The sequence below is a fragment of the Equus quagga genome, chromosome 5 (assembly GCF_021613505.1).
Source record: "Equus quagga isolate Etosha38 chromosome 5, UCLA_HA_Equagga_1.0, whole genome shotgun sequence".
NCBI lineage: Eukaryota > Metazoa > Chordata > Mammalia > Perissodactyla > Equidae > Equus > Equus quagga.
In genome coordinates this window covers 97,122,299-97,147,191 of record NC_060271.1, presented here as the reverse complement: position 1 = coordinate 97,147,191, position 24,893 = coordinate 97,122,299, and the positions used below count along the sequence as shown (strand labels likewise).

The 24,893-nt window shown below is 36.6% G+C and overlaps 1 protein-coding gene across 5 annotated transcripts in view; it reads right to left on the bottom strand.

Moving 5' to 3' along the window:
* Positions 1–24,893, bottom strand: part of NRXN1 (neurexin 1) — a 1,071,934-nt gene that overhangs the window by 653,841 nt on the left and 393,200 nt on the right. For all 5 annotated transcript variants that reach the window (XM_046659961.1, XM_046659962.1, XM_046659966.1 and 2 more), the window contains exon 5: positions 1,745–2,046. In XM_046659961.1, the coding sequence (XP_046515917.1) occupies positions 1,745–2,046 (302 nt within the window). The remainder of the gene's footprint in view (positions 1–1,744; positions 2,047–24,893) is intronic.

Sequence of the window (24,893 nt, the reverse complement as noted above, 5' to 3'; positions counted from 1 at the left end):
AGGGATTCAAAGCTCATCAGCTGACCACTGCCGCCTTATGCCCATAAGTGATCCGCCCCCAACCCTGACCCACCCCAATCCCAGGAAATTCGTAGGAATCAGTTGGCATTGCCCTACTACTCAATTTTACAGCATACAAGGACTCCTCCTCAATCCAAAACTTCCTTCGGTCATATTGATGGACTTTAGGGTCACAGTTTACTGCAATGAAACAAAGCAAAGATCCTGACACATAGAATGAGTAGAATGGATTTATGTTTAATCTGTCCTGCCACACATGCACCCCGGCTGCATAACTACAATTGCCTTTAAGCTACCAATTCGCAGTTTGGTTTGTAACCTGAGCAAAGGCAAATCTAGAAAGCGGGCTCCTCGAGCCCCACCCTTCCTTCTGTGCTTCTCTCAAATGAGCCTCCGGTCTCTTGGTGAGAAGCTGAGAGAAAAAATAAAAAAGGAAAACCAAAGAGACAGACTTAGAGGAAATCCCTGGTCTACAGCTACACTGATGGCAGGCGACCATCTCCCAAGACAGGTGTGAAGCATGCAGGCCCCACCCATGCCAATAAGGCCTCTGAAAGGTCTTCGGGGTGTTGGGGGGGAGGGGTCTTGAGAATCCTTCAGTTTTTCTTGTCTGCCTTAGCTAGACTAATCTGTACTCCTAACATTTCTTTTTGCTTCTCTAGCTCGGATAGTTTAAGCCTTTCAGAAGCAGGAAAGAAAAGGTTAGATGGTTAACAGCTCAGAAAGAGAGGGCTGTTTTAGTAAAGGAAAACCAGAGACAATTCGGTCATTCTGCAACTGTTCAGAGAAACAACAAATATGTTAAGTATATTAGTTTGAGATCAGCATGTACTGCAGAAAAATTAGTCACTGTCAACATTTAACAAAATGATACATTGTAATGTCATAAAATTTTAAATAATAACCAAAGCTTATGATGTTCAATATATAAGGACAATCTATTCACTTTCATCTGTACATATATATATATATATATATACTGTAATAATATGTCTCAGTTAAAAACATACAGTATATGTGGACCCATAGATTTACTGAAGAATTGATATTTTCCTAGTATATAGACTCTTGCAAAAATGTTTTAAAAGTACGGTCAAATAGAAATGGGCACCTAGAAGATGAACTGGCCTCTCCAGAGTCATTTGGGGTTTAACTTAAAGTGATTATACCAAAAATAAAAATACCTTTATAAACAGACTCTTCAGGAGATGCATGAGCCCCCAAAGTCATTTTCCCCCCTCAGGGACTTTTCTAGTCCCCAGTTCAGAGGTGGGGGTGAGGAGAGAAGAGGATTGATACAATCCCAAACCACAAACACACTGGTTTCATTTCAACTACAAAAAAGGAACTGTGATTTAATGACCCCAATGTGCATGCTTCCAAATGATCACCATGAAAACTAGAATTCAAAATCAAACAAATGAAAAATCAAAAACACAACAAAATTACACACATCACAGGAAGGGCAGGTCGCAGGGATATCCTTGCAGCCCTCTGGGCAATTGTCATATGTCGCTGTATCAAAATAGCCTTTGGGCCCCCAGAACTTTCTAGATATGCCCCTGCTCAAGTATGGCAGGAAGATTCATCTCAGAAGAAGAAAAAGCTAATTTGTAAGCGACTCTGAGGAGCCCTGTATCATGTTGTTAGGGTTTTCAAGTACCACAAACACAGCTGTAGTGAGAAACAAAGCCAGTTACTGTCTTATCCACTGCGCTGTTACCTGACGCAGATTCCTGGTGACTTTCACATCATGCCAGGCATTATCATTAAACTTTCCATTCACGGGCTCCACTAGTGCTTCAAAGGCCCCTGATCCCAAATTAATGACCAGAGAGACAGCTCCATTTTTCAGGGCAAGATTGACATAATCAGCCGATTTCCCAGTGTGAAGCATCAGTCCATTCCTCTGAAGGGTTTTAAAGGACAGAGTTATTTCATCACTGCTGCTTTGAATGGGGTTTTGAGACAAGTCGTAGCAGAAGTATTCAGATCCTTTGAAAGTGGCAATATATTCTTCTTTTCCTAGAAGAAAACAGATAACATACAGGCATGAGTAAAGAAATATACTATGCAAATCAGCAGATTTTAACAGAAACAATAACTAATCATCCCCAAATTAACTCTCTTTAATTAACATTCATGGCAAGAGCCCTGTCAAAGACGGTCAAATAGTACTGTAGGTGGCAGTATATTTTTAATAAACCTCCTCAGCTATTGGACCAGCAATGGCAGTAGCTAAAGCTGACACTCTTGAAAATTCAATTAATTTTTAACTATCACTACAAGAGCTCTGATCAGGCAAAGTAGCTCTGTGATATCTCCAGGGCACGAATCAGGTACCATAAATGCATATGGGATGGTTCTACTCTGCTGGCAACAATGGATTCCAATGTGTTTGCAATATTCTCTCCATCCAACTGATGCGTTATTTTAATTTTCAGTGAGACATTTATATTCAAAAATTTTCTCAGTGAAGAGCCAAATATTTTCATCACTGAGAAACCATAACAAATTGTCTGGTGAGGGGAAAGCAAAGAAAAAAATAGAATTTGGACTGAGAGTAAAGAGATCTCCTATAGAGCATGCGCATTTTTTTTTCCCCGGGTGTAGGAAGCAGTGATAGAAAGCTTAATTGAGTCAGCTGGATTGTTCATTCATTCCCTGATCTCACCAAGCAGATGGTAGGGCTGGCTTTTAGGAAACTGGTAAGAATTCCAGCACATCATCATGGGGATAGCATGTAAATGAAGTCTCAACACAACATTTTCTATGATATCTCAGTCTTCTACCATAGTTAGGAGTAACAATGTGGATCCCGCCAGACATTACATAGATCACACAGAAATACGGCTACTTGAAAAGAGTAGGCTTTTCCCACTGATGAAGTGAGTTTAACCAACGGAAGAGTATAAGCCAAAAACTGTCTCAACTTCCTGGGCAAAGATAGCATTGTGCCAAGAAAAATGAGACAGTATGGTCTGAAATCAGCTTCTGATAAACTATAAACATAGAATTATAAGTGGTACTAGGGAATCTTAATACATTTCACCGGTAGTATGGCATTTTTACTATACCCACTAAAGAGTTCATATACCAAAAGGGGTTTCACTCTTACCCTGTCAGTAGGTTTTTACCTTGGGGCTATTTTCATTTGATAGTCAAATAACTCATGTCCTTGCAACAGAGTTCAAAGTTTCAGCTCGTCAGTGCTGATGACCTGACTCCCCGGACGCACATAAGGGGCTATAGGTAGGCAAGGCATGGCACTGAGTAAGAGAGTGAAGACCTAGGGACTTTCGCTAGGTTAGTGAGCCATTGAAGACTAGTCACTGCCTACTAGCAAACTATTAGTGAAGGCTAGTGCTTGGGCCAAACCCACCATATTCTGAGGCAGAGTCATAGCAAGGACAACCCAATCCACAGCAGAAGGTCCCTCCCATTCATACACTCAAAATATTGGGTTAGCACTTCCCAATGTTAAGCCCAGTACTAGTCTTTAGGGGTAATGGAGTGACCAAGATTAACCTAATTCCTGTCTCTGAAAGTTTATAGTCCAGGTGTGTGCCTCCCTGGTTAGTTCAATATGGCAAGTGGCTTGATATTGGGGGCTAGCACAACTAAATATTTCTGATATACTGAGGAAAAAAAAGTAGGCCAAAACATGAAATTAGATACTAGCTTGGCCACTTGCTAACTGCATTGGGGGCAATTAAGCATCTTCTCAAGATTCAGTTTCTGAAAATGGTTAATGATACCGATCTTTCATGGCAAAATGAGATAATGTCTGTATAGGCATCTGACAAAGTTGGTGGGCACTAGGAATGGTAGATGTCTTCCTCCTTGCCCATCTAATATGATAAATGTGCTAAACGATCTAAAACAAATAGCATATGTCATATTTTATTGTAAAATCTAGAGTATTCTCTTTAAGATCAGAAACTGAACAAGGATGCCCATTATCAACATACTATACTTGAAGTCCCAGCTAATGTAGGAAGACAAGAAAAATATATAAGCATTATAAAGGTTATAAGTGAAAAAAAATAACATATTAGTAAATATTATTGTACAAATTAAAAGAACAAAATAATCTTCAAAAATTATTGGTGTTAAGGTATTTCAGAAAGATTGCAGTGTTCTATGTACCGGGGACAACCAGTGTTTTAAATATGTATAAACAGATATATACATTCAATGAAATTCCAATAAAAATCTCAATGAATTTTTTAAATGAATGTGAAAAGCTGATTCTACATGTTCTATGGGAAAAACAAAGAGCCTAAAATAGCCAAGATATGTCAGAGAAAGAAGATAGAGCAACTTTCCTGTTTAAAGATGGGCATTTATTAGAAAATTGTGGTAATTAAGATAATGCATTAGGATAGAGGGAATAAAGATAACCAATCAAATTAAAAATAATCTTAAGCATATATGAAAATGATTTATATCAAATCAAGCATTGCAGATAAATTAGCAAAGTATAAATTAGTCAATAAACAGTGCTGGGACAACTGGTTATCTATATGAATAACATGAAATTGGATCTTTCATCATTTTTTGATTTACAAAAATTAATTCTCCATGGACTACAGTATACATTAGTGAAGCAAATCTGTAAAATTTTTGTCAGACAAGAAATTATGATCCTGAAGTCTGGAAAATAGGCACACAAAGCACTAATAAAATATTGATAAATTCAATCATATTAAAATTGAGAACACCTGTTCATCAATAAAACAATAAAGGTAGTAAGAATTTAAATAAAAACTTGTGAGATAATAGTTTCATACCATATTACTCAACAAAGGAAAGGACTAGAATCCAAGATATGCAAAACACTCTGATAAATTAATATGCAAAGAGAGACAAACAATAGGAAAATAGGCAAAAAAAATACAGTAATTTCATAGAAGAATGAGTGTATAAATACATGCCCTCTGGATAAATGAAAAGATGCTCAATCCTCTGAGTCTTCAGGGAAAGGCAGAAATCAAACTATATTCAGATACCATTTCATAGTCATAAAACGGACAAAAAATGAAAAGAGAGAAAAATTCCAGGTTTTGGAAAAGCTGTGGATAAACAGTAATTCTCATCCACTGCTGATGAGAGTACTGATGAGATGAAAATTGACCAACTACAATAAGCACTATTTGGCATTAGGCAATCCTGGGGGAATTTCATATATTATGAAGCCTCAGTCCTTAGAAAATGGTTACCATAATCAATAAAAGTAACATTCCCTAATGCCTCTCAATTCATTTCTCTCTGTTCATTGTTCTGATCATTTGATGATAGGCAGTTAGCGAATTCTGGTTCTACATCATATATGGTGATATCCAGTTATCTGAAGATGATATTTATAAAATTTTCATCTCCATTGAACACTCAGAATAGGTCTCTGAGCTACAGGGAGTTTTAGAGACCCTCCTCTAGGCCAACCCTTTAATTTAATTATTAAGAAAGTAAGGCCCAGGGAGTTTAAATTACTGTCAAATTCAGAAAGTGTGTCAGTAACATAAGCAAGACTAGAACTCAGTCTTCTGACTATCCTTAAACAACTAAAGAACAGAGTTTGGGGGCTTGAAGAGGTTTGGTCTAGTTATAAGGCTGTAGTATTTTATCCAAGTGACCTCTTATCATTCCAAGTCTGTATAATTCAGACTGAATCTTGACAAAGGATTCATTTACCAGATAATGTGTCAGAGCCAAGGGGAAAAATAGTTAATACAGTTTGCAATTCACTACATGGCAAGCTTTGAAGTCATATGAGTGCTGATGACATTTAACACTATGATATTTCTATTACTTAAAAATGAAAATATGTTGTTCCTTTTATATTGTTTAATTTCAAATTTAGGTAATTCAAATTTGCATTATGTGCAACCACATAGTTTCGGAAAAATTCACTCTGTAGAATAAAACATTACTTTGAAATGCTATAAATGAGACATGACTCAAGCAGGGAAACTATTTTCGCTATGTTCTTTTTCATGAAAGAATACATACATTAAGTGAAAATACGAAAATCATTCTATTTTCTACAATATAAGAGGACTATATTTCCTCCAATTCATTGTCTGCTACTGCATAGTCTCTGTCACTAAGTTTTGTGCTATGTCATATGCAAACACCAAGCAGCATGGTGAAGTGTTATTTATGTTTTCCTGTTGAACAATTAAAGAATGGGTCTACTTCCACTTTAAAATATAAGTCCCAAACATCTTGTGTACTTCTGATGTTTGCTGAAACAATAAACATAAGAAGAAATTAGATCCATAGCAATACAAATATCAACAAATACTTACATCCAGGATACATAAAGAACTTATACAAATCAATAAAGAAAAAAACTAGACAAACCAACAGGAAAAAAAGACAAAACACTCGAACAGACACTTCCTGAAAAAAGATATCCACATGAAAAGATGTTCAATTTTATCACTCTGCAGAGAAATGCAAACTAAAACCACAGTGAAATATCAATACATTCCCCTGCAATGAATAAAATGAGGAAGAATAAAAGTGCCAAGTGTTACTGAGGATGCGGAGCAAGTGAAATTGTCATATATTGCTGGCGGGAAATTTTTGAAATTGTTTGGCATTATCTTTTAAAGCTGAACATATGCCTACCCTATGACTCAGAAATTCCATTTGTGAGTATACAACCAACAAAAGTGCACACAAAGATCATCAGAATAATATACCAGAATGTTCACAGTAGCACTCTACATAATAACCTCAAACTGAACACTACTGAAATGCCAGTCAATAGTAGAATGGATAGATAAATTGGGGTATAGTCACACAATGTAATATTAAACAGCAGTAAGAATATATGATCTACAACTACACGCAAAAATATGGATAAATCTCACACTATTAATGTTGAGTAAAAAAAAAATGCCAGACACAGAAGAGAACATACTTATGATTCCATTTACATAAAAGTTTTAAAAACAGGCAAAATTAATCTCTACTGTTGTCAGCCAAGAACATGGCTACCCTTGGTAGGATAGAGGGGAGACTGGTGATGAGTATTTTTGGGGTGCTAGTAACATTCTGTTTTTGATCTGGATGTTGGCTATAGGTGTACTAATAGTGCAAAAAATAATATAGCTATACACTTATGATATGTGCACTTCCTAGTATTAAGACTATATTTCAATAAAAAGTTTCAATAATCTGGATGATTCAGAATAAAACAAATTAATCTGATAAAGTATTTTCTTTCTGATTAATAGGGTGATATGAGCAACACACTATCCCTATTAATGCTACTTTTATTAGTAAAAACTAAAATAATAGTATTATTATTATTGATATCAATTACGTAGCATTTAAACACTTTGCAATGCATGTTAATAAACTTTAACATCATTTGCTCTTCAGAGCAACCTCATAAGGTTTAGAAAAAAATATATTGGCTGCATGGATATAATTATAATCGTTTGAAGGACCATACTCTAAATATGTTGATTAACGAATCAATATCAAGATGAAGGGAGTATCTATCACTATTCACCAAAATGTTATGATATAACTAGAGAAATAATTTAAAAACAAACTAGGAGCATTTATTTAATACTCTATACTAATTGGTTTCACAGTGCTATACAACTGGAGGAAGAGATTTAATAGGGTGCCATTGGATTTAAGTCCTATTCAATTTTCACCCCTCCAATAACTTAGATGAAAAAACACAGTTCTTGCTCATCTAGTTTTCTGAGGAAATGCTCAATGGAAAAATTTGGGGACCAGCCCCATGGCTAAGAGGTTAAGTTAGCGAGCTCTGCTTCAGCGGCCTGGGGCTTGCTGCTTCAGATCCTGGGTGCAGGCCTAGCACAGCTCATCAAGCCATGCTGAGGTGGCTTCCTACATAGAGGAACTAGAAGAATCTACAACTAGTATATACAACTATGTACTGAAGGGCTTTCCGGAAAAAAAAATGGGGGGTAAGATTAGCAACAGATATTAGCTCAGGGCCAATCTTCCTCACCAAAAATAAATAAATAAATAAAATTCTTCAAAAAAAAAAGAAAGAAAAATTGGAATTCTATACATTCTTATCAAGCTCACTAGATAAGCTGCCTCTAACAAAGTTAAATCTGACAGGAATAAACCTGAGTCCTATTCTCAGGTCCAAAACCACCCAACTGAACAAGTAACAGAATTTAGGAAACATAAGAGAAATAAAGCAAAATTTTTGGCAGTCTTAGAACATGAATCAGCAGTGTGATATCCCTTTCTGTTGCCTATACATGGGGTAAAATCTCATTAATTTGGCTCTGCTTCCACAGCTTTCAAGTTCATTCACTGCACTTCTTTACTAAGTGAAGAATCTGCCAGAGAATGACCCTACCTCCTGAGGACAGGGATGCCTCTGGGTCGAGAGAAGTTCCACTGTCCCCACTTACAGGAAGAATGTCAGGCCATTTTCCTATGCCAAGAAACTGGCCTACATTATTGTTCTTGATTATCTTGCTTTTCACATATACAATCCCAATCACACAGGTTTGTAAGGTTTTACTATATTCATGTGATTCTAAGGATGTCTTCAAACACAAACTAGAAAGCAAAATCAACATCTGAAAAAAACAAATGAACAAAAATAGACATTTGAGTGAGAGACTTGCTTCATTTGTTTTTCTACTCTGGAAGTCAAATACACAAGAATATTTTGCCAGAAACATCCTTGACTAAACAAAGGTACACACTAGAATTTTACATTATTAAATTAAATAATAAGCCTGGCTGTCTCTGACTATAAAGATAAAGCAAGTTTAGAAAAACAGAAAAGGAAAGTCTGCCTATTGAAAATCACAATCAGGTTAAATCCTCAGTCCCTAAGAAGTGTAACAGAAAACAGTACTATTTTATTTGCCACAACCCTGTGTAATTCAGAAATTAAAACAATCAATTGATTACTACAAGGAAAAACTGCAGTATTTTAAAGAGAGTAGTTCACTCTTCCCTTAGATTTTCTATGTGATGCAGTGTTGGAAAACATTCTGAAATTCCCAAATATGATTCAACCTATGACCATTCTGAGGTTAGCTTCTATTATCTGAAGCAAGAAATCAAGCTTTATAAAATATTCCTTTTTCAAGGTTTTATTTCACTTTAGGTACACATCAAGGCAACCAATCTGGAAATAAGTCGCCAAGTATACATCAGATAACCCCCAAAAAGATGATATGTTTGAGGTCATTAAATATGAAAGCTAAAGGAGACTTAGATATTATTTAGTTCAATGCCTTTATTTATTAGATGAACAGAGAGAGGCATCCAACAAATAAAATTATGGTCACGTAACTAATCGGGGTAGAATCAAAACATAATTCTTGCCCTCCTGACTCCAGTCTTATGCTCTTCCCTATTTCCCAGGTAGTGTCACGAAATGAGCCCGTAACTCATGACCAAAAACTAAATGCAGTTTAAACTTGAATAAATTTTTCCAAAAGAAAATAGGGCCCGCTCCAAGACTCTGGTACAACAATTTCCCAATCCTATTGTGCAACTGATTTGCATTTGTTTAAATAACCGCAGGTGCTGGAAACCAAACAGGCCACTCTAGGCCTGTCTGGGCTGATGACCAGTCAGTTCTCCAGAGATCACATGATACACAGGGAAAGTAACAAACAAATACTCTTGTATTCCAGGTATGCAATATTGTAATTTCTGGGCCTGCCTCACGCTCAACTCCCAACAACTGAATCTATGACAACCAGACACTGGCATCTTTTAACCTGGAGGAAACCAGTGACATAATCAAAATAAAAACATAGCTTGGTGAATATAAACTTTACAAACAATCTCTAGATGAATTTACAAATCCTTTGGGTGCCAAATAATGATTACTTAATAAAGAAGTAAATTGTATTATATAATTATAAGAATACAATTATATTCATAGTAGATTATAAATATTCTATATTTATAGACAATCATTTATAAAATGGATATGGAATAAATAATTTCAAGTATGAAATCATCTTATTACCAACTTGGTCAGGGCACTATATACTGAACAATTTGTCTCTCTAATGACATTCCAAAGAGTGGCCAATTTATAACATGCCTCTTTCTCCCTAGAATCAGAGGGGGCCGGCCTCTAACTCTCAAAATCTTTAATTTGAGCTATCCAAATATTGTGACCATGTGGTCAACTGCTCCACATTATAGAATCTGATTTTTTTTTTTATAGATACAAATTACAGTATCTTAGAAGGCAAAAGCAGAGCAGAGGAGACCCCTCAGGACCCCTCCCCAACCTACTGATGCAGAATCTGTATTTTAACGGTGATTTGCGTGCACACTGAAGTGTAAGAGTCCTATTGTTATAACAGATTCTTAGATTGCTGATCGTTTTTCCATGTCTGTCACATCCGACTTAAGTATTAAAGACAAAATATTTTGATATCACAACAGTTTCTTAAGGGATAAACACTCAGATCACCTACTTTGCATCTTTTGATTCGAAAAACAAAGCCTAAAAAAAAAATCAGAGAGATTTGATCAGTGTGTAGATGTGTCAAATATCTATATAATATGCATCCCAGCAGAGAGTCCAGTCATTAAAACAGTGGAGGTAATCTGAATTCTTATTCTCAATGTGTTTCACCTTCAGGCAATATGACAATAGGATTCTCTGTGGGTTTGGGGACTTAGCACTACTCTTCTAGATAAAACTAAAGGGTGTATACCTTCTGGTACAGTCTAACAAATAGTCATTATTAGTGTATATACTTAATGAGCTTCATGCAATTGCATTTATGTCTCTAGAAATATCTTGGTTTATCCACTGCTGCAACCAAAAACAAATTATTGTGCATTCTGGATGTGACCTGACTCAGTGAAAACTAACGAGCCTGGTCGTCACATTTCTACTTATTATAGTTAGGGAACTCATAACATTGTAGAGTCAATAGTGCCTACCAACAGGACAAATACACGCTGCTAAGTCAAAGTCTACTATGTGGAAAACAAAAATGGCAATTCCTTAAAAGAAAGAACTAAACTTACATTATCTTGGCATCCTCAGTATTTTAAGTGGAGATGCAAGTAAATAAACATGTGATAATTGTAATGAAAAATTATGCTGGGTTGGGAAGGGATGTACTTACTAACCCCTACTTCTTAGGAGGCTCAGCTAATATTTTTATTTTGTTTTATTTTATTTTATTTTTTTCTTTTTTTCAGATGGATTGCTAACTTGTAATTAAAATAATGCAAAGTAGTAAGTCAGCATATACTAAGATCTGTATAAACCAGGAACAGTTGGATTGTAGAGTACCATTCATTGCACTACGGGAAGAAGAGAAGGGATGCTGGAAACTCATGGCATATCTTTGATCTTAAGACAAAAAATATTGAATACAAAAGTCAACCATGTAAAGATCTAGTACCGAAACTGGAATTAAGAGGGAGATTAATATTCACTCACGCATCATTCATTTTACAATTATATATAAGATGCCCAGAATTTGGAGGCACTATTCTATACATTAGAAATACATCAGTAAACAAGGCCCCCAGGGTTTTCCCTCTCATCAAACTAGAGGGGCAGAGGTAACCATAAATAAATAAACAGTCCTATGTGACACTGAGCAAACAAAACAGATCCAATGAGAGAGTGAGGATGACTGGAGCAGGGAGATTGATTTAGGTGACTAGGAAAGCTCTCTCAGCAGATGACATTTAAACTGAGACCTTAACGCTGAGGAGCCTCTTATGGGAAAGTCTTGGCAAGGAGTATCCCAAGCAGAAAGAACTCAAAGCACAACCTCCTGAAATGAGGAAATATTTGGTTCATCTCAGGAATGGAGAAAAATCCAGTGAGCACTGAGCATCGTGAAACAGGGGCATGTGGAATGAGATGAGATTCGGGGTTAGGTCAGGTAGGGCCTTCTCAACTTTGGTGAAACTTTTGGATTTCAGTCCATCTACAATGGGAAGCCATTGGAGTATTGTCAGTTGAGGGGTGACATGATTTGATTCTCATTTCAAAAAGATAAGTTTGGCTTCTGTGTTGAGATTAGAGTCTGGGTAGGTATGGGAGTGGCAGGAGTGAGACCAACATTTACGAAGTTAGAGACCATAGGTGTGTGGGTTATGGAGTCATACACACCTGGGTTTGAATGCCACTTTCACATTGTGAGCACTTAGATAAATAATTGATTACCTTAAAATCTCAGTTTTCCTATCAGTAAATGGAGGCAATAAAACTAGAACCTATCTGACAGGGTAATTGTGAGTATTAAATAATATATGTGCAATAAGTTTATTAGAGTCATAACCCATGGCATATATTTGTAGTATATATACATGAAAGAGTATTTATTTATGTATTTATTTTCTTCAGCCACTGCTTTCAAACAGGCACTGTCACTACTTTTCTCCATCTCTTAACAATATCTTGGGCAGGATCACTCAATTTGTGGTCACTTTTGGTTATTAAAAACTCAGGCAACTTTATAGCCAACCTAAGATTTCATGTAAATTTCTTCCCTCATCTCATAGTCTGAGATGAAGAAGAGGGGCAGGATGTAGTATGGCTCTAAGCATCTTCTTATCACCTGTCTTAAGACTTAGCCTTTCTTGCATTTTCTAAATATAAGGAAGAGAAAAAGAGAGAGACAGAGATTCATCTGGCTCAACCTGCTTCATCTGCCAGTTCCAAACTTCATACAGTACCCTACAGCATCTGGCTACTATAGTCCTCAGGCCCAGCAAGTAGAATTCTTGTGAGAAACATTGGCCAGATGGCTCAAACCCCATCCTAAATGGAGTGTCTGCTTGATCCGTAGAATCTTACGCATCCTGGCAACACCAAACGTTGAGCATGTAGGCTATACACCTGTTGTCATCTCTTTCCACCCTGTCAGTTCCTTTCCTCTCTCCTCAGAAAGGCACCAGGCAGGCCAGCAAGTCTGATGTGTAAACTGCCATGCATCAGAAATGCAGCATGCTGATCTTTGTTTTTTGCAGGCAGATTCAGGTTCTACACATGATTCTATAGTGGTCTCTTCCCTCGATTAGCCTGAGCCAAGGAACCATACTTCTCCTTGACCAGTACATTTTTACAGGGCCTATGACCTAGTGACTCTTTTTTCCCTACTCCTCTGTTCCTTAGAAGTAGGTAGATAGATAGGTAGATAGGGAAGGTGGGAGGTGGGGAGGCAGACAGCATGTTAGGAGTGGTTGAAGAGTAGGTTTTCCTGTCTTCTAATAAGTGCTGAGGCATATAACTGGCTAGCTTTTAGAGGTTCTCTTTATAGTGAGGGTTACTTGAATTATTTTGTTTCAAGGGGTTCTAGACAACAACTCTATCAGAAAAATTTCTCCTGAACACGTCATTATGTACATAAAGTCATACATGGCATACGGTGGGCACTTAATTGTTAGTTATTAGCATTATTATTAAAGTAATTACTACATTTTAAAGGACTGTCTAACAGTTTAAGAAAACATCAGCTTTTTACCAAATGTTTTATTAACCAGAATATAATTATGCCCAACAGCCTAATTCTAGGAAAATTTTGGTTGATTAAGGTCCATGGATTAAGCAAGAGATGAAAGTATTGCAAATAGCATAAAGTTGAACACTGGTTTCCACTCAGCCACTTTTCAGCTCTCCGTCCTTGGCTACCTCACTTAGCTTAACAGGGCCTCATTTTCCTCCCTGGCAAAGTCATATAGCCAGATTAAGTGATCTTCAGTGTTCCTTTCAATTCTAAAATTCTCTGGTTCTATAACATTCTTTTTTTTTTTTTTTAGGAAGATTAGCCTCGAGCTAACATCCACTGCCAATCCTCCTGTTTTTTCTTAGGAAGATTGGCCCTGAGCTAACATTCATGCCCATCTTCCTCTACTTTATATGTGGGATGCCTGTCACAGCACAGCTTGGCAAGCAGTGTGTAGGTCCGCACCCAGGATCCAAACTAGTGAAGCCAAAGCCGCTGAAGCAAGAACGTGTGAAGTTAACTGCTGTACCACTGGGCTGGCCCCTCTATAACATTCTTGATTTACTGAGCCACTGTTTCATGGATTCGTTTAATAAACATTTATTGAGACTCAACTCTGTGCCAAACTCTATCACTTTCCCGCTGTCAAAATCAGGCAACACGCTAGAGCTAAAATGTCTTTAAAGATTTCTAACGGCTACTGCATTAAAAACTTTCCATAGCAACTTCTGTCTCTTTTGTCTTCTGGAGCTAGTTTTCCTCCTAGTCTTTAAAAATGTAAAAATTGAGAAAAATAAAGGACATGGAAAGGTATTCTGCTCATACGCTATCATAAATAAACTTTCTATTATGATCACCTCTCTTCCTTAACCCACAAAAGAATAACTTCAACAGCTTTTTCTGATCCTACATATTCTAGGGTGTTAGGAAACCCAGGGCTCCTAATTCCAAATCAAGGGCTCTAGCCATAGGAAAACACTTGTCATTGTTCGTTGATTCTTCTGTACGTTTACTGAAGAAATAGGCGCACTCTCTAATTCATATAAATTTATAAGTACTATCAGCTTTCTCTTAAAATATTTTATTATTCTATGAATAGCAATTATATGGAAAAGTACCTTAAATTTGGAAGAAAAAAAGTTCATCGACATTGTCTAGCTCAGTATTTCTCATCCCAGGCTCCTCATGTGATTTAAATACTATCTTCTCAAGTCTCCCAAGGATGGTACACCTTTCTAGATACACAGGAGAGAAGTTAGCTCATTATGAACAATGGGTTCCTTAGGGCTTTAGTCTCTTCCCGACAGCAAGAGAGCTCTGGCCTAAGCGTAAACACATAGAATTTATCAGAAAGATGTTGGGAGTAGCTCATAGAATAGAAAGAATCACTGAAGCAGCAGGTCTTGGAACAGAAGGAACACAGGGAAGATCTAACTCCTCACAGCAGAGTTCCTGGTCTCCTCTGGGCCATCACTCATATAACTCCTCACAGCAGAGTTCCTGGTCTCCTCTGGGCTATCACTCATATAACTCAACAACAGTGAACCGCAGAGTGAAAGTCTATAATACCGTAACAGAAAAACTACAGTAATAGAAAAACTATTACCATTTCCTTTTTAATTTTACCTATGATATACACTTAGGTCCTATGGTCCAAAGTAAAAGAAACGGACATTGGCTGATTTGTAACTAAATGTATTTGAACTGTGAAACTTTATCGGAAATCTCAGTGAATCACAGAACTGTAAACGTTAGAGTTGGAAGAGGGAGACCCATAAAAGTTATGAGATTTTCTCTGGCGTCTATAGCTATGCACAGGTGAAGCTGCGATGGGAAGCTGGCTTCCTAGACCAGTTGATCCCAAACAGGACTGGTCATCAGAATCACCTGGAAGACCTTTTAAGAAGCATTATTGCTAGCATCCATTCCCATGAGGCCTACTTTAATAAGATTGAGGTGGTGTTCCTGATACTTCATTATTATTTTTTTAGCTCCTAGTTACTTCCAATAACCAGATTAGCTTGACACTCAACAATTTTGTAAAGTACTGGGCATTCCCTCACCTTACTCTCCACAGAAAGACCCATTTCACAACAAACAGTAAACACAAAATGTGAGACAAAATATAAAGAAAGCAATCAAAAAGCAAAGCACATTCCCAATTTTTTAGTTTGGAAGCAATTTGATTGGCGAGAGAACATTCTGGCCGGACTGAATAAAACTTCTTCTTGAATCAGTAACTAAAATTCACAATATAGCCATTCACTTCTCACAGTGAGAGTCCTCTGGTCTCAAGGATAGGACACATTTCCACATTCACAGCCTGTAAATGCTTTTTTTCCTTTTCTACTCGTTGTGAGTAAACCAAATATCCTGTTGAAACAAGTCTTTTCTTTCTAAAGATCATTTGCCTTGACATTATATGGAAAGAATATGTGATATACTTTATATTCCATGCTTGAAATAAGTTGCCTCCATCTCCATTCCCCATACTGCATGCCTTCCCCATCAACAGTTCATGAAACTATAAAAGTTACAGAGATCTTCTAATTCAGAGCTTTCAAAAATTTTTCCCTGTTACCCAGGCTTCACATACAATACATCGGCTTTCTACTTGAAATGCGCTCTTCTATTTTCTATAGAAATAGAAATTGTACTAAATTAATTTCATAATCCAATAATACTTCACCACTAAAATCTGAAAAACGTTGATTTAGTTCAGCCATTTCATTTCACAGATAGGAAAAATAAGACCCAGAGAACTTCAGAGACTCGGCAAAAATCACTTAGCTTACAAATGCCTCGGACTAGAATTTGTCTATCTGACTCTCAATCCTATGCTCTTTCTACTACATTCTCCTCAATACAAGAATATTGACATTTAATCCTAATTTAATCTCTTTCTCATGCATCTAGTTTTTATAACTCTGAGAGAAAATACGCAAAATTATAGCTTTATAGCTTTCATGTCATCAAATAATATTACTACATTATTTTCCTCAGCTGCAGTCTCGAAGTGAAGTAATTATCTTCCTCACCATACTTCCTCACCACATTTGCACTAATTATGTTAAGTTTCTCACTCAAAATTTGAACTTTGCACTTATTTTGATATATGGCATTATAACAAAAGCCTCTGACTCAAATGTTCAGATATTCCTATTTAAAAACAGACAATGCATTTTATTTTAAATTGATAGTATCGCCCATCATGTGGAAAAAAATCTGTAACATTTTACAATAAAAAATAAACATAAATTGAATACATATAACTATCTTGATAAGAAGCTAATTAGGAATCAGGTTGAGGTCATATAATAAAATGTTTAATATTCATAGTGGTTCTCCACTTGGCATCACAATGAAATCCCCTAAAGAGCTTTGAAAAACATTGATTCCTGGGTCCCAGCTCCCCACCTCAATATCTCATTTCGTTGGTCCAGTATGTGGCCTGGGCATTGGAATTTTCAGAAGCTTCCCAGGTGATTCTAATGTGCAGACATGGTAGAGAATCAAGGGTTTAGAGAGATACGACTTAGGCATTTTAATGTGTAATAATTGTGTTTCTATTACTGTACTAACTTAGTTATAACAATGTGACAAAATTTGTGGCTCTTCAAGCTATAATTTACACTTTAGATATGGCCTACCTGTGTATTGTATTGCTTTACACTGGCATATTGCTTGAGTAATTAATAAGCAGCCGGTAGATTTTATCTTATAAAGTGGGAACACTTCAGTGCACTTCCTCTCTCCCTTTCAATGGTGCATTGTCAGACTGACCTTTGGAAGCATCTGATTTTAAGTCAGAGTGTTCTTTTCAAGGGACAATCTTTATGGAAAACCATATGAATGAGCATTCAACCCCTTCATGGAAAGCTAAAAATCTGTGCTGATATTACACATCTCCTTTCTGAAAGAAATATCATCTAAGAAGCAATCTAGAATTGTATCTTGCTACTCTCTCAGACAATCACATTTGAGCAAATACACAGAAACTCCCAATTGGCTAAATTCAATTGTTTTCTATATTTTTTAATTAAAAAATGCATCAATCTCCAAACTCCCATTATACAAATATATAAGGTTTAAGTATTTCTGGCAAAACCTAACACAAACATTCAAAGAAGGCAACTATTCCAAATCCTTAAAAGCCTGTCCTGAACAGTGCTCTGTATTTGCCAGTCAGAATAAAGCCTGAAGCTGATGAAAAAATACAGAAGGTAAATATCGCACTATGGATATTAAAAACAAGGCTATTCTACTCTAAGGAGAAAGTCATGGAAAGAAGTCCTAGGAAAAAATAGATAATAAATAGATAGATGCAGAACAGAGGCAGTCCTGATATGGTGAGCGAGAAGAGCTGACAGCCATCCATCATCAACTTCTCCTCGACAGGCCCATCTTTCTTTAATAAGTTGACACGTCTGTACATTGCAGGCTGAAATTTTACGTGGCTAAGCTTCTCTTCCTTTTTCTGGTAGACAAATGCTCGAAGGACTGAATTTTGCTTCCCTTGCTGCTGTGCCTTAATAAACAATCGGCTCAGGATTTTAACCAAGTCAAATGCTGACTAAAAACCTCCTCATAAAAGACTTTAGTAAATTTCTGCTTGTGTCTTCTTTACATGTATTTCGAGTTGAAGACAAAGAGTTTCTTCTCCACCTCCCTCATTTGCTGTTGCTTGTTTGACTAATTAAATAGCAGGCTATTGGAATGCTGAAGGGAGAGAAAATGGAAGAGTGGGCAGATGGGTCAAGATGCAATGTCCCTGGCTCTGGCAGGCCTTGTGATTCTCTTCACTGAAACAAATCTTTTATTCTGCTTCTAGTTCAGATTCAAGGAAGGCAGACAAGGAGCCCTTCAGCCTTTCCTACTTCAGGTCAGAGTTCTTTCTATACTTGGCATACAACCTGGACACATCAGAATTCTGTACAAAATGGAAAGTTTCACGCTCCCAAGCAATTCAAGTGCATTCTGTGGTCCTTTCGTCCTGTGGGCTGCCTTAGTAGATGTGAGGCATCTCTTAGGGCAAAGTGGTTTGAAAGCTTTGAGGTTTTCTTGGCAACTGGGAAGAATAATTTGACTTCTCTTGGAATAAGATCATATTCAGCAAAAAAGATCTGCCGTGCTCAAGGTCATGGACCTTGGCTCTGCGGATATTCAATTATTCAGCAGAATCGCCATTCCAAGCCTTCAAAGCACTTTCCGATGCTGCTGCAGATACTATCTGTGGAGACCTACTGACAGCCTCTGAGTTCTCACATCTCCATGTCCCCTTCTTGATGCTGTCTGTTTTGCTCTCTGAAAACCACATTCCCTCTAAATTTATGTATATGTATGCATTCCCAAAGACTTTCAAAGAAATGCTTCCATGAATCAAGATCCTCATATATATATATATGACCAAATAAAGTTTCAAGGGGGGACAGATTTTTTACATTGATGCATTTCAAACTCTTAAGTCAAGCATCATTTTGGAATGTATTGTTTGCAAAATAAGTCATGTAAGCCCTGAGGAATTAAATAAATAAATAATTAAAGAAATATACTAAAGACCTACTATGTAGGAGGCACTATGTTAACTGCTTTGAAGAAAACAAAGATGAATCAGACAGAGCTCTATTTTATAAGATGTTTACAATACAAAGAGGACAAAAGGCATATAAAAGACCATGGAAATTACAAAGAAAAGATTATTTCTAAAGTGTTGAGATACATTTCATAAAGAAAGCAAAACTTGGATAACACCTTGAAGGATAATAGATTTGAAACTTAGGGGATTTGGGGAAAAGGCACTCCAGCTGAGGAGATGAAGATGAGTGAAAGTTTTGAGGTGAGAAATCAAATAATTAATGAAATTTGACTAGAACTAAGGCAGCATGATAAAGAATAATGGCAAATGAAGTGAGAAAGTTTGGTTCGGGCTGAACTGTAAAAGGCCTTGATAGGGGCCCCCCCAGTGACATAGTAGTTAAGTTCGTGCACTCTGCTTCGGTGGCCTGGGATTTGTGGGTTCGGAACCCTAGTACAGACCTACACACCGCTCATCAAGCCGTGTTGTGATGGCATCCCACATAGAAAAAATTGAGGAAGACTGGCACAGATGTTAGCTCAGCAACAATCTTCCTCAAACAAAAAGAGGAAGATTGGCAACAGATGTTAGCTCAGGGCCAAACTTCCCCAACAAAAATAAAACAAAATAAAGGCCTTCATAAAGGGAGGAAAATTTCCTAATAATTTTATCAAGAATATCCATCTGAGAGTGAATGGAGAATTATTGATTGGAATGAATTTAGGGACAATGGTACTTCATTTTTTGTTATGAGTATTAGAGTTTTGAACAATGAGTCTACCCAAAATGAAGGTAATGATTTCAGTGTAAAAATAAACAGAGTTAATCATTTGGAAACCACTATTCACGTTTAGTTCAGAGGGGGAAAGAAGAGATGGACGGTCCATTACAAGATATTTTTATTCTTATTTCCTATCAAATAGACAAGCATTTGTGAAGAAAAGGGCTTCATGTAGAAAGAGTTTACTTTGCACTATGTGCCAAGAAGGATATTGGTCTAACAATTCAAGGAAGTAAAGCAAAATTATATTCTTTTTAAGTGTGAGATATATTCTAGTAAGTTGCATTAAACATGCTTAAAGAATATAATAAAGAGCCTTTAGATTTTTTAAAACCACCATACTGAACATAAAGCAAATAATAGGGTTAAGGCACTCTTTAAAGAATAACCTATGAATCCCAACTTTCCATATTGAATAAATTTAACTGCAGATGAATACAGTGCCTAAACACATTTTCTTTTCACTTTGTTCCTGGTATCCTGGTAAAGAGCCCAGTCTCTAGAATCGCAGGGGAGAGATCACTATTCCATCAATTATTAGCTTTGTGACTAGGGGCAAGCTGCTTAAACATGCTAATCCACCAATTCCTCCTCCTAAAATGTGAGGAAAAGTAATATTTACCCAGAGGTTAATGAGTTGATACTTATCAAATTATTAGCATAGGGTCTGGCCAAAAATGTCATCCAGTTCTTCTGTACACAATTTTTATTTGTTCGTTCTTTAATCTTATACAATCAATTCCATCAGTGTTTTACTTCATGGCAAGTTGCTTTCATTTCTTAATTAAGAAAACATTCTCTATCCCCAAAATTATATAGATATTTCCCTCTCTTCTCGTATTTCTACAATAGTACAATTCCTTTATTGTTTATTTATATGAATGATATGTGAAAGGAACCTAATTTTACTTTTTTTCCCCCCACATGTATAATCAGTTCTTCCAACAGTATCTATTAAATATTGCAACCTTGGGGCTGGCCTGGTGGTGTAGTGGTTAAGTACGCACTCTCTGCTTTGGTGGCCCAGGGTTCACAGGTTTGGATCCCAGGCACAGACCTACATACTGCTTATCAAGCCATGCTATGGCAGCATCCCATACACAAAATAGAGAAAGATTGGCACAGATGTCAGCTCAGGGACAGTCTTTCTCAAGCAAAAAGAGGAAGATTAGCAACAGATGTTAGCTCAGGGCTAATTTTCCTCAGCAAAAAATACATAAATAATATATATTGCATCCTTTCTTCATAGTTTAATAAATAAAGTTCTCTTCTACCAGCTCACTGGAGGAGATTCTTTCTTCCAAGTTCGATCTCTCCATTTAGTCTATCCTCCAGGTGGAAGGAAAATAATTCTTCACTATTACTCACCAATTACAACGCAGAGGGACATAAAATTGCAAGTGCAAATAGCCATTTTCCTCCTGCAATATCACCACTGAGGTGCAGCACTTAACACAGTAATTCAGGAAATTAAAAATGTTGCAGTTTAAGCCAATTCAAGATGCTGGGATTTGTCCACAGATTTGTTAAATATAAATTTTTCTTTTTAAAAGCATTGCTACACAAATTTCTTGATTTTGATGTTGAAACTAACATGTCAAATACAGGTACATTCCAAATATGACCCCAAACAAACATTCAATGCCACATCCCAGGAAGCTGCATTTTTCTATAAACTGTATAGAAAAGTGTCTCTAATTTTCATTTCTAAGAGAAAATAAATAATACAAGAATGAATAAAAAATAATAGGGTGCCTTCTTTGGAATTAACAGCGCTTGTATCTCTCTGTCTCCTTACTGGGCTTTATTTTTCTTTCTATATAGCATTTATCATGACCTGAAATATGAAGTCTCTCTTTCCACATCGCCCACTAATGGCTGAGCTCCACGGGACAGGGGATTTCTGCTGTTGTTCTCACGGTGGTTATTTACCGCCTCATCCAGAGACTACACCCAGGAAGCACTCTATAACTCTCTTCTCATGGATTTATTCATAATTACTCAATTTACAAACTGCACATGAGTGCAACAACTAAAAACTAATCAAATAAGCTGTTTCAAAATATGTGTAACTTTCTGTCATCATCATCTATGGCCATTTTAAGCTTTACTGTGCTTAAAAATAAAAGTGAAATCTGATTATAGAGCGAAAGGAAAACGACCGCCTGAATGTGAGATCAGGAATTATTTTTATTTCCATGACTCCCTGTCTAAGAAGAGAAAACAGATATTAATCACACATTAAACAAATCATTCAATTTCATTTGTTCAAAGTGCCACCAAGGAAGGTAAGCTGAAACGTGCCTGGGGGGCAGATACTCAACCGCATTTAGGAAGGGTTTCTCTGAAAAGGAACATTTCAGTTGCTAGGATCTGAAGAAAGAGTAAGAGTTAAGGCAGGTGCAGAGGGCAAGGAACATTCTAGGTATCTACAGAGATATCTAGAAAGTTCTGAGGTCAGAAAGATCTTGGCAAAGTCTGGAAACTATAAGAATGGAGAGGTACTAGAAAGAATCAGGACAAAACAGGTAGAAGGCAGGTACTCTGATGGCCAACTTTCTCCTCACACTGAATTAGGCAGATGGAGGCTTGGAACTTTCCTGAACTATCTTGCATCCAGCAGCACTCTGTCCTAGCAGATTCTGCATCAGTAACAACTGGAAAAGCAGGAAATACTCTGAAATTGGTCGATTTGTTTAGTGATGAGAGTGACTCCGGGCTCCTGGAAAAAGGCATTTTGTATTCAGAAAGTCTGATATTTATATAGCTTTCCAAATTTCATAAGTGAACTGTGATATGAGAGAGAAACTGAGGAGAACCGGCTCTTTGCCTGCAGGTCTGAGACCCTTCCACGAGAGAACAAAAGGGAGCCAAACCTCATCAATCTATTTTCACACAAGTGATGCAAACTTGGTTCAATTATTCAGCTATGGAAAACTCAGTTTTCTTAGGATTCCTCAAATACCATAACTGTTCCTACCTCTGTACTTTATTTTCCCTCTTTTCTCTGACCTGTCTCACTATTTCTAGAATCAGCTTAAATCTCATCACAAGGATCTTTCCTTATTTGATCCATCCCTCCTCTGACCTCCTCCAAAATTTTATACCCTTTATTTACACAAGTCCTCCCCAACTGCATACGATTTCCGAGGAGAAGGAGGGCAAGGGGAGAAGGATAGGAATGGAGAAAGACGACACACGTGAATACAGAGCATTTTTCTAAAAAGAAAATTTCAAAAGAGGATGTAAAAAACAATTCAAAGTCAAACATGATATTCTTTGGAAAAACATTATTCAATTTGGCATCCTGTTTTAATATTTTTCTATAGAATATCTGTGCAAAAGGAGGTCCTCTCAAATAATTACTTGCTAAACAAATCATATCTATCAACATATCTCAATTTTAGACATGTTTGCATAGGTCATTCTCTGGAGATTGTTCTGAAACAGAAAAAAAGTGTAAACCTGCTGGTAGTAGGCTGGGGAAACATATAAATTATTTCATTTCTTAGCCAGTTTTGAGAGCCTCATATTTCTTGTTCGAGGTGCTGAGGATATATATGTAAGGTATAAAATCTTTAACATTATTAAAACCAACTCAGGAAAACTCCTTGGCCCTCCAACAGAAAAATAGGTAAAGAATATGAATAAGCAATCTATGGAATTGAAAATTAATGATCATAAATCTGTGAAAAATTACACAACTTTATTGGCATTCAAAGAAGTGCATGGGAGAACAAAATAGAAATGCCTCCGCGTTTAGCTTACAGTATTCTACTGGTTGTGTATAAGACGACAAGCACTCCGTACTCTAATTGGTGGAAATGCAAAGTGGTACGAATTTAAGTTTGCAATTTTTTTAAAGACTCAAAGAAAAGATCTACACTTGTCTTAATAATTCTACCTCCAAATAACATACCTAAGGAAAAAAATCATAGCATGAACAAAAATTTGTACACCAAGATGTTCATTACAGCTCTAAAACTCAGGAATATTGTAAATGATTAAAATATTCAATTATTGGGAAATTGTTAAATAATTTATGAAACAACATTAAGATGGAATATTTTTCTATCATTAAAGATCACGTTTTCATATTCTAATGATGGAGGAAGACAAACATACCCCATAAAATGCTAAGCAAAATGAAGGTTGGACACACAAACTGTATTATAAATTGTATGATTACAATTACATTGCATATGTGTTTATACATACACACACATAAACACATTTCTAGGAGAAAATACACCAGAATGTTACCATTTCTGTTTTGTATAAAAGCATGGACTTTTTTTTCCCTTTAAATCTTTCTGTATCTTCCAAATTTTCTGTAATGAGCACTTTTTACAACCAGGAAAAATTTAATAATATTAAGTGATTAATTTAGACTCATTTTGACATGTGCATGGATTATTCTACATAAATAGCTCCCGTTTAGAAATCAAGCCAAAGAGATGCCAAGCCATACTGGGTTCTACAGAGACTCAATTGCCAACAATGACATAATGTGAAACCTCCCACAGAGACCCTCTTTCTTTCACACAACATTGTATTTTTTTAACAATGTTTAACAGTTGGAAGTGCTGAGAAGCTAGAGATGAGATCATTAGTAGAAACTATTTCCCATCACATTTTTATCAGGGAAAATCCCTCAGTGGATCTACTTCTGAGTTATGTTTTTTACCCAGGCTGACAAAATTTAAAGCAAAATATATAAAGCATGTGCTTGTGAGCATCTTCCTCCACACAATGGAATTCACTTTAGCTATCACACTAATAAAGATCATTCATCCTGGGCTTGTCCTCTGCATGACCTTGTATTTGGAGAGTATGAAAGACTGCAAATAGCAACTGGTAAGGGCCTCAAAAGATGATACTTTAGCAACCACTTCTCCTAAAATTGACCAGAAATACCAGAAAAACAGCCTGACGGCAATTTGCAACCCTTTATGGTCTGTAGTTCAAGTATACTATCTGTACCTAACCAATAGACTTAAAGGATCAACAAAGCTCATAAAGACCCCAAACAGACTTGGGTTCAGCA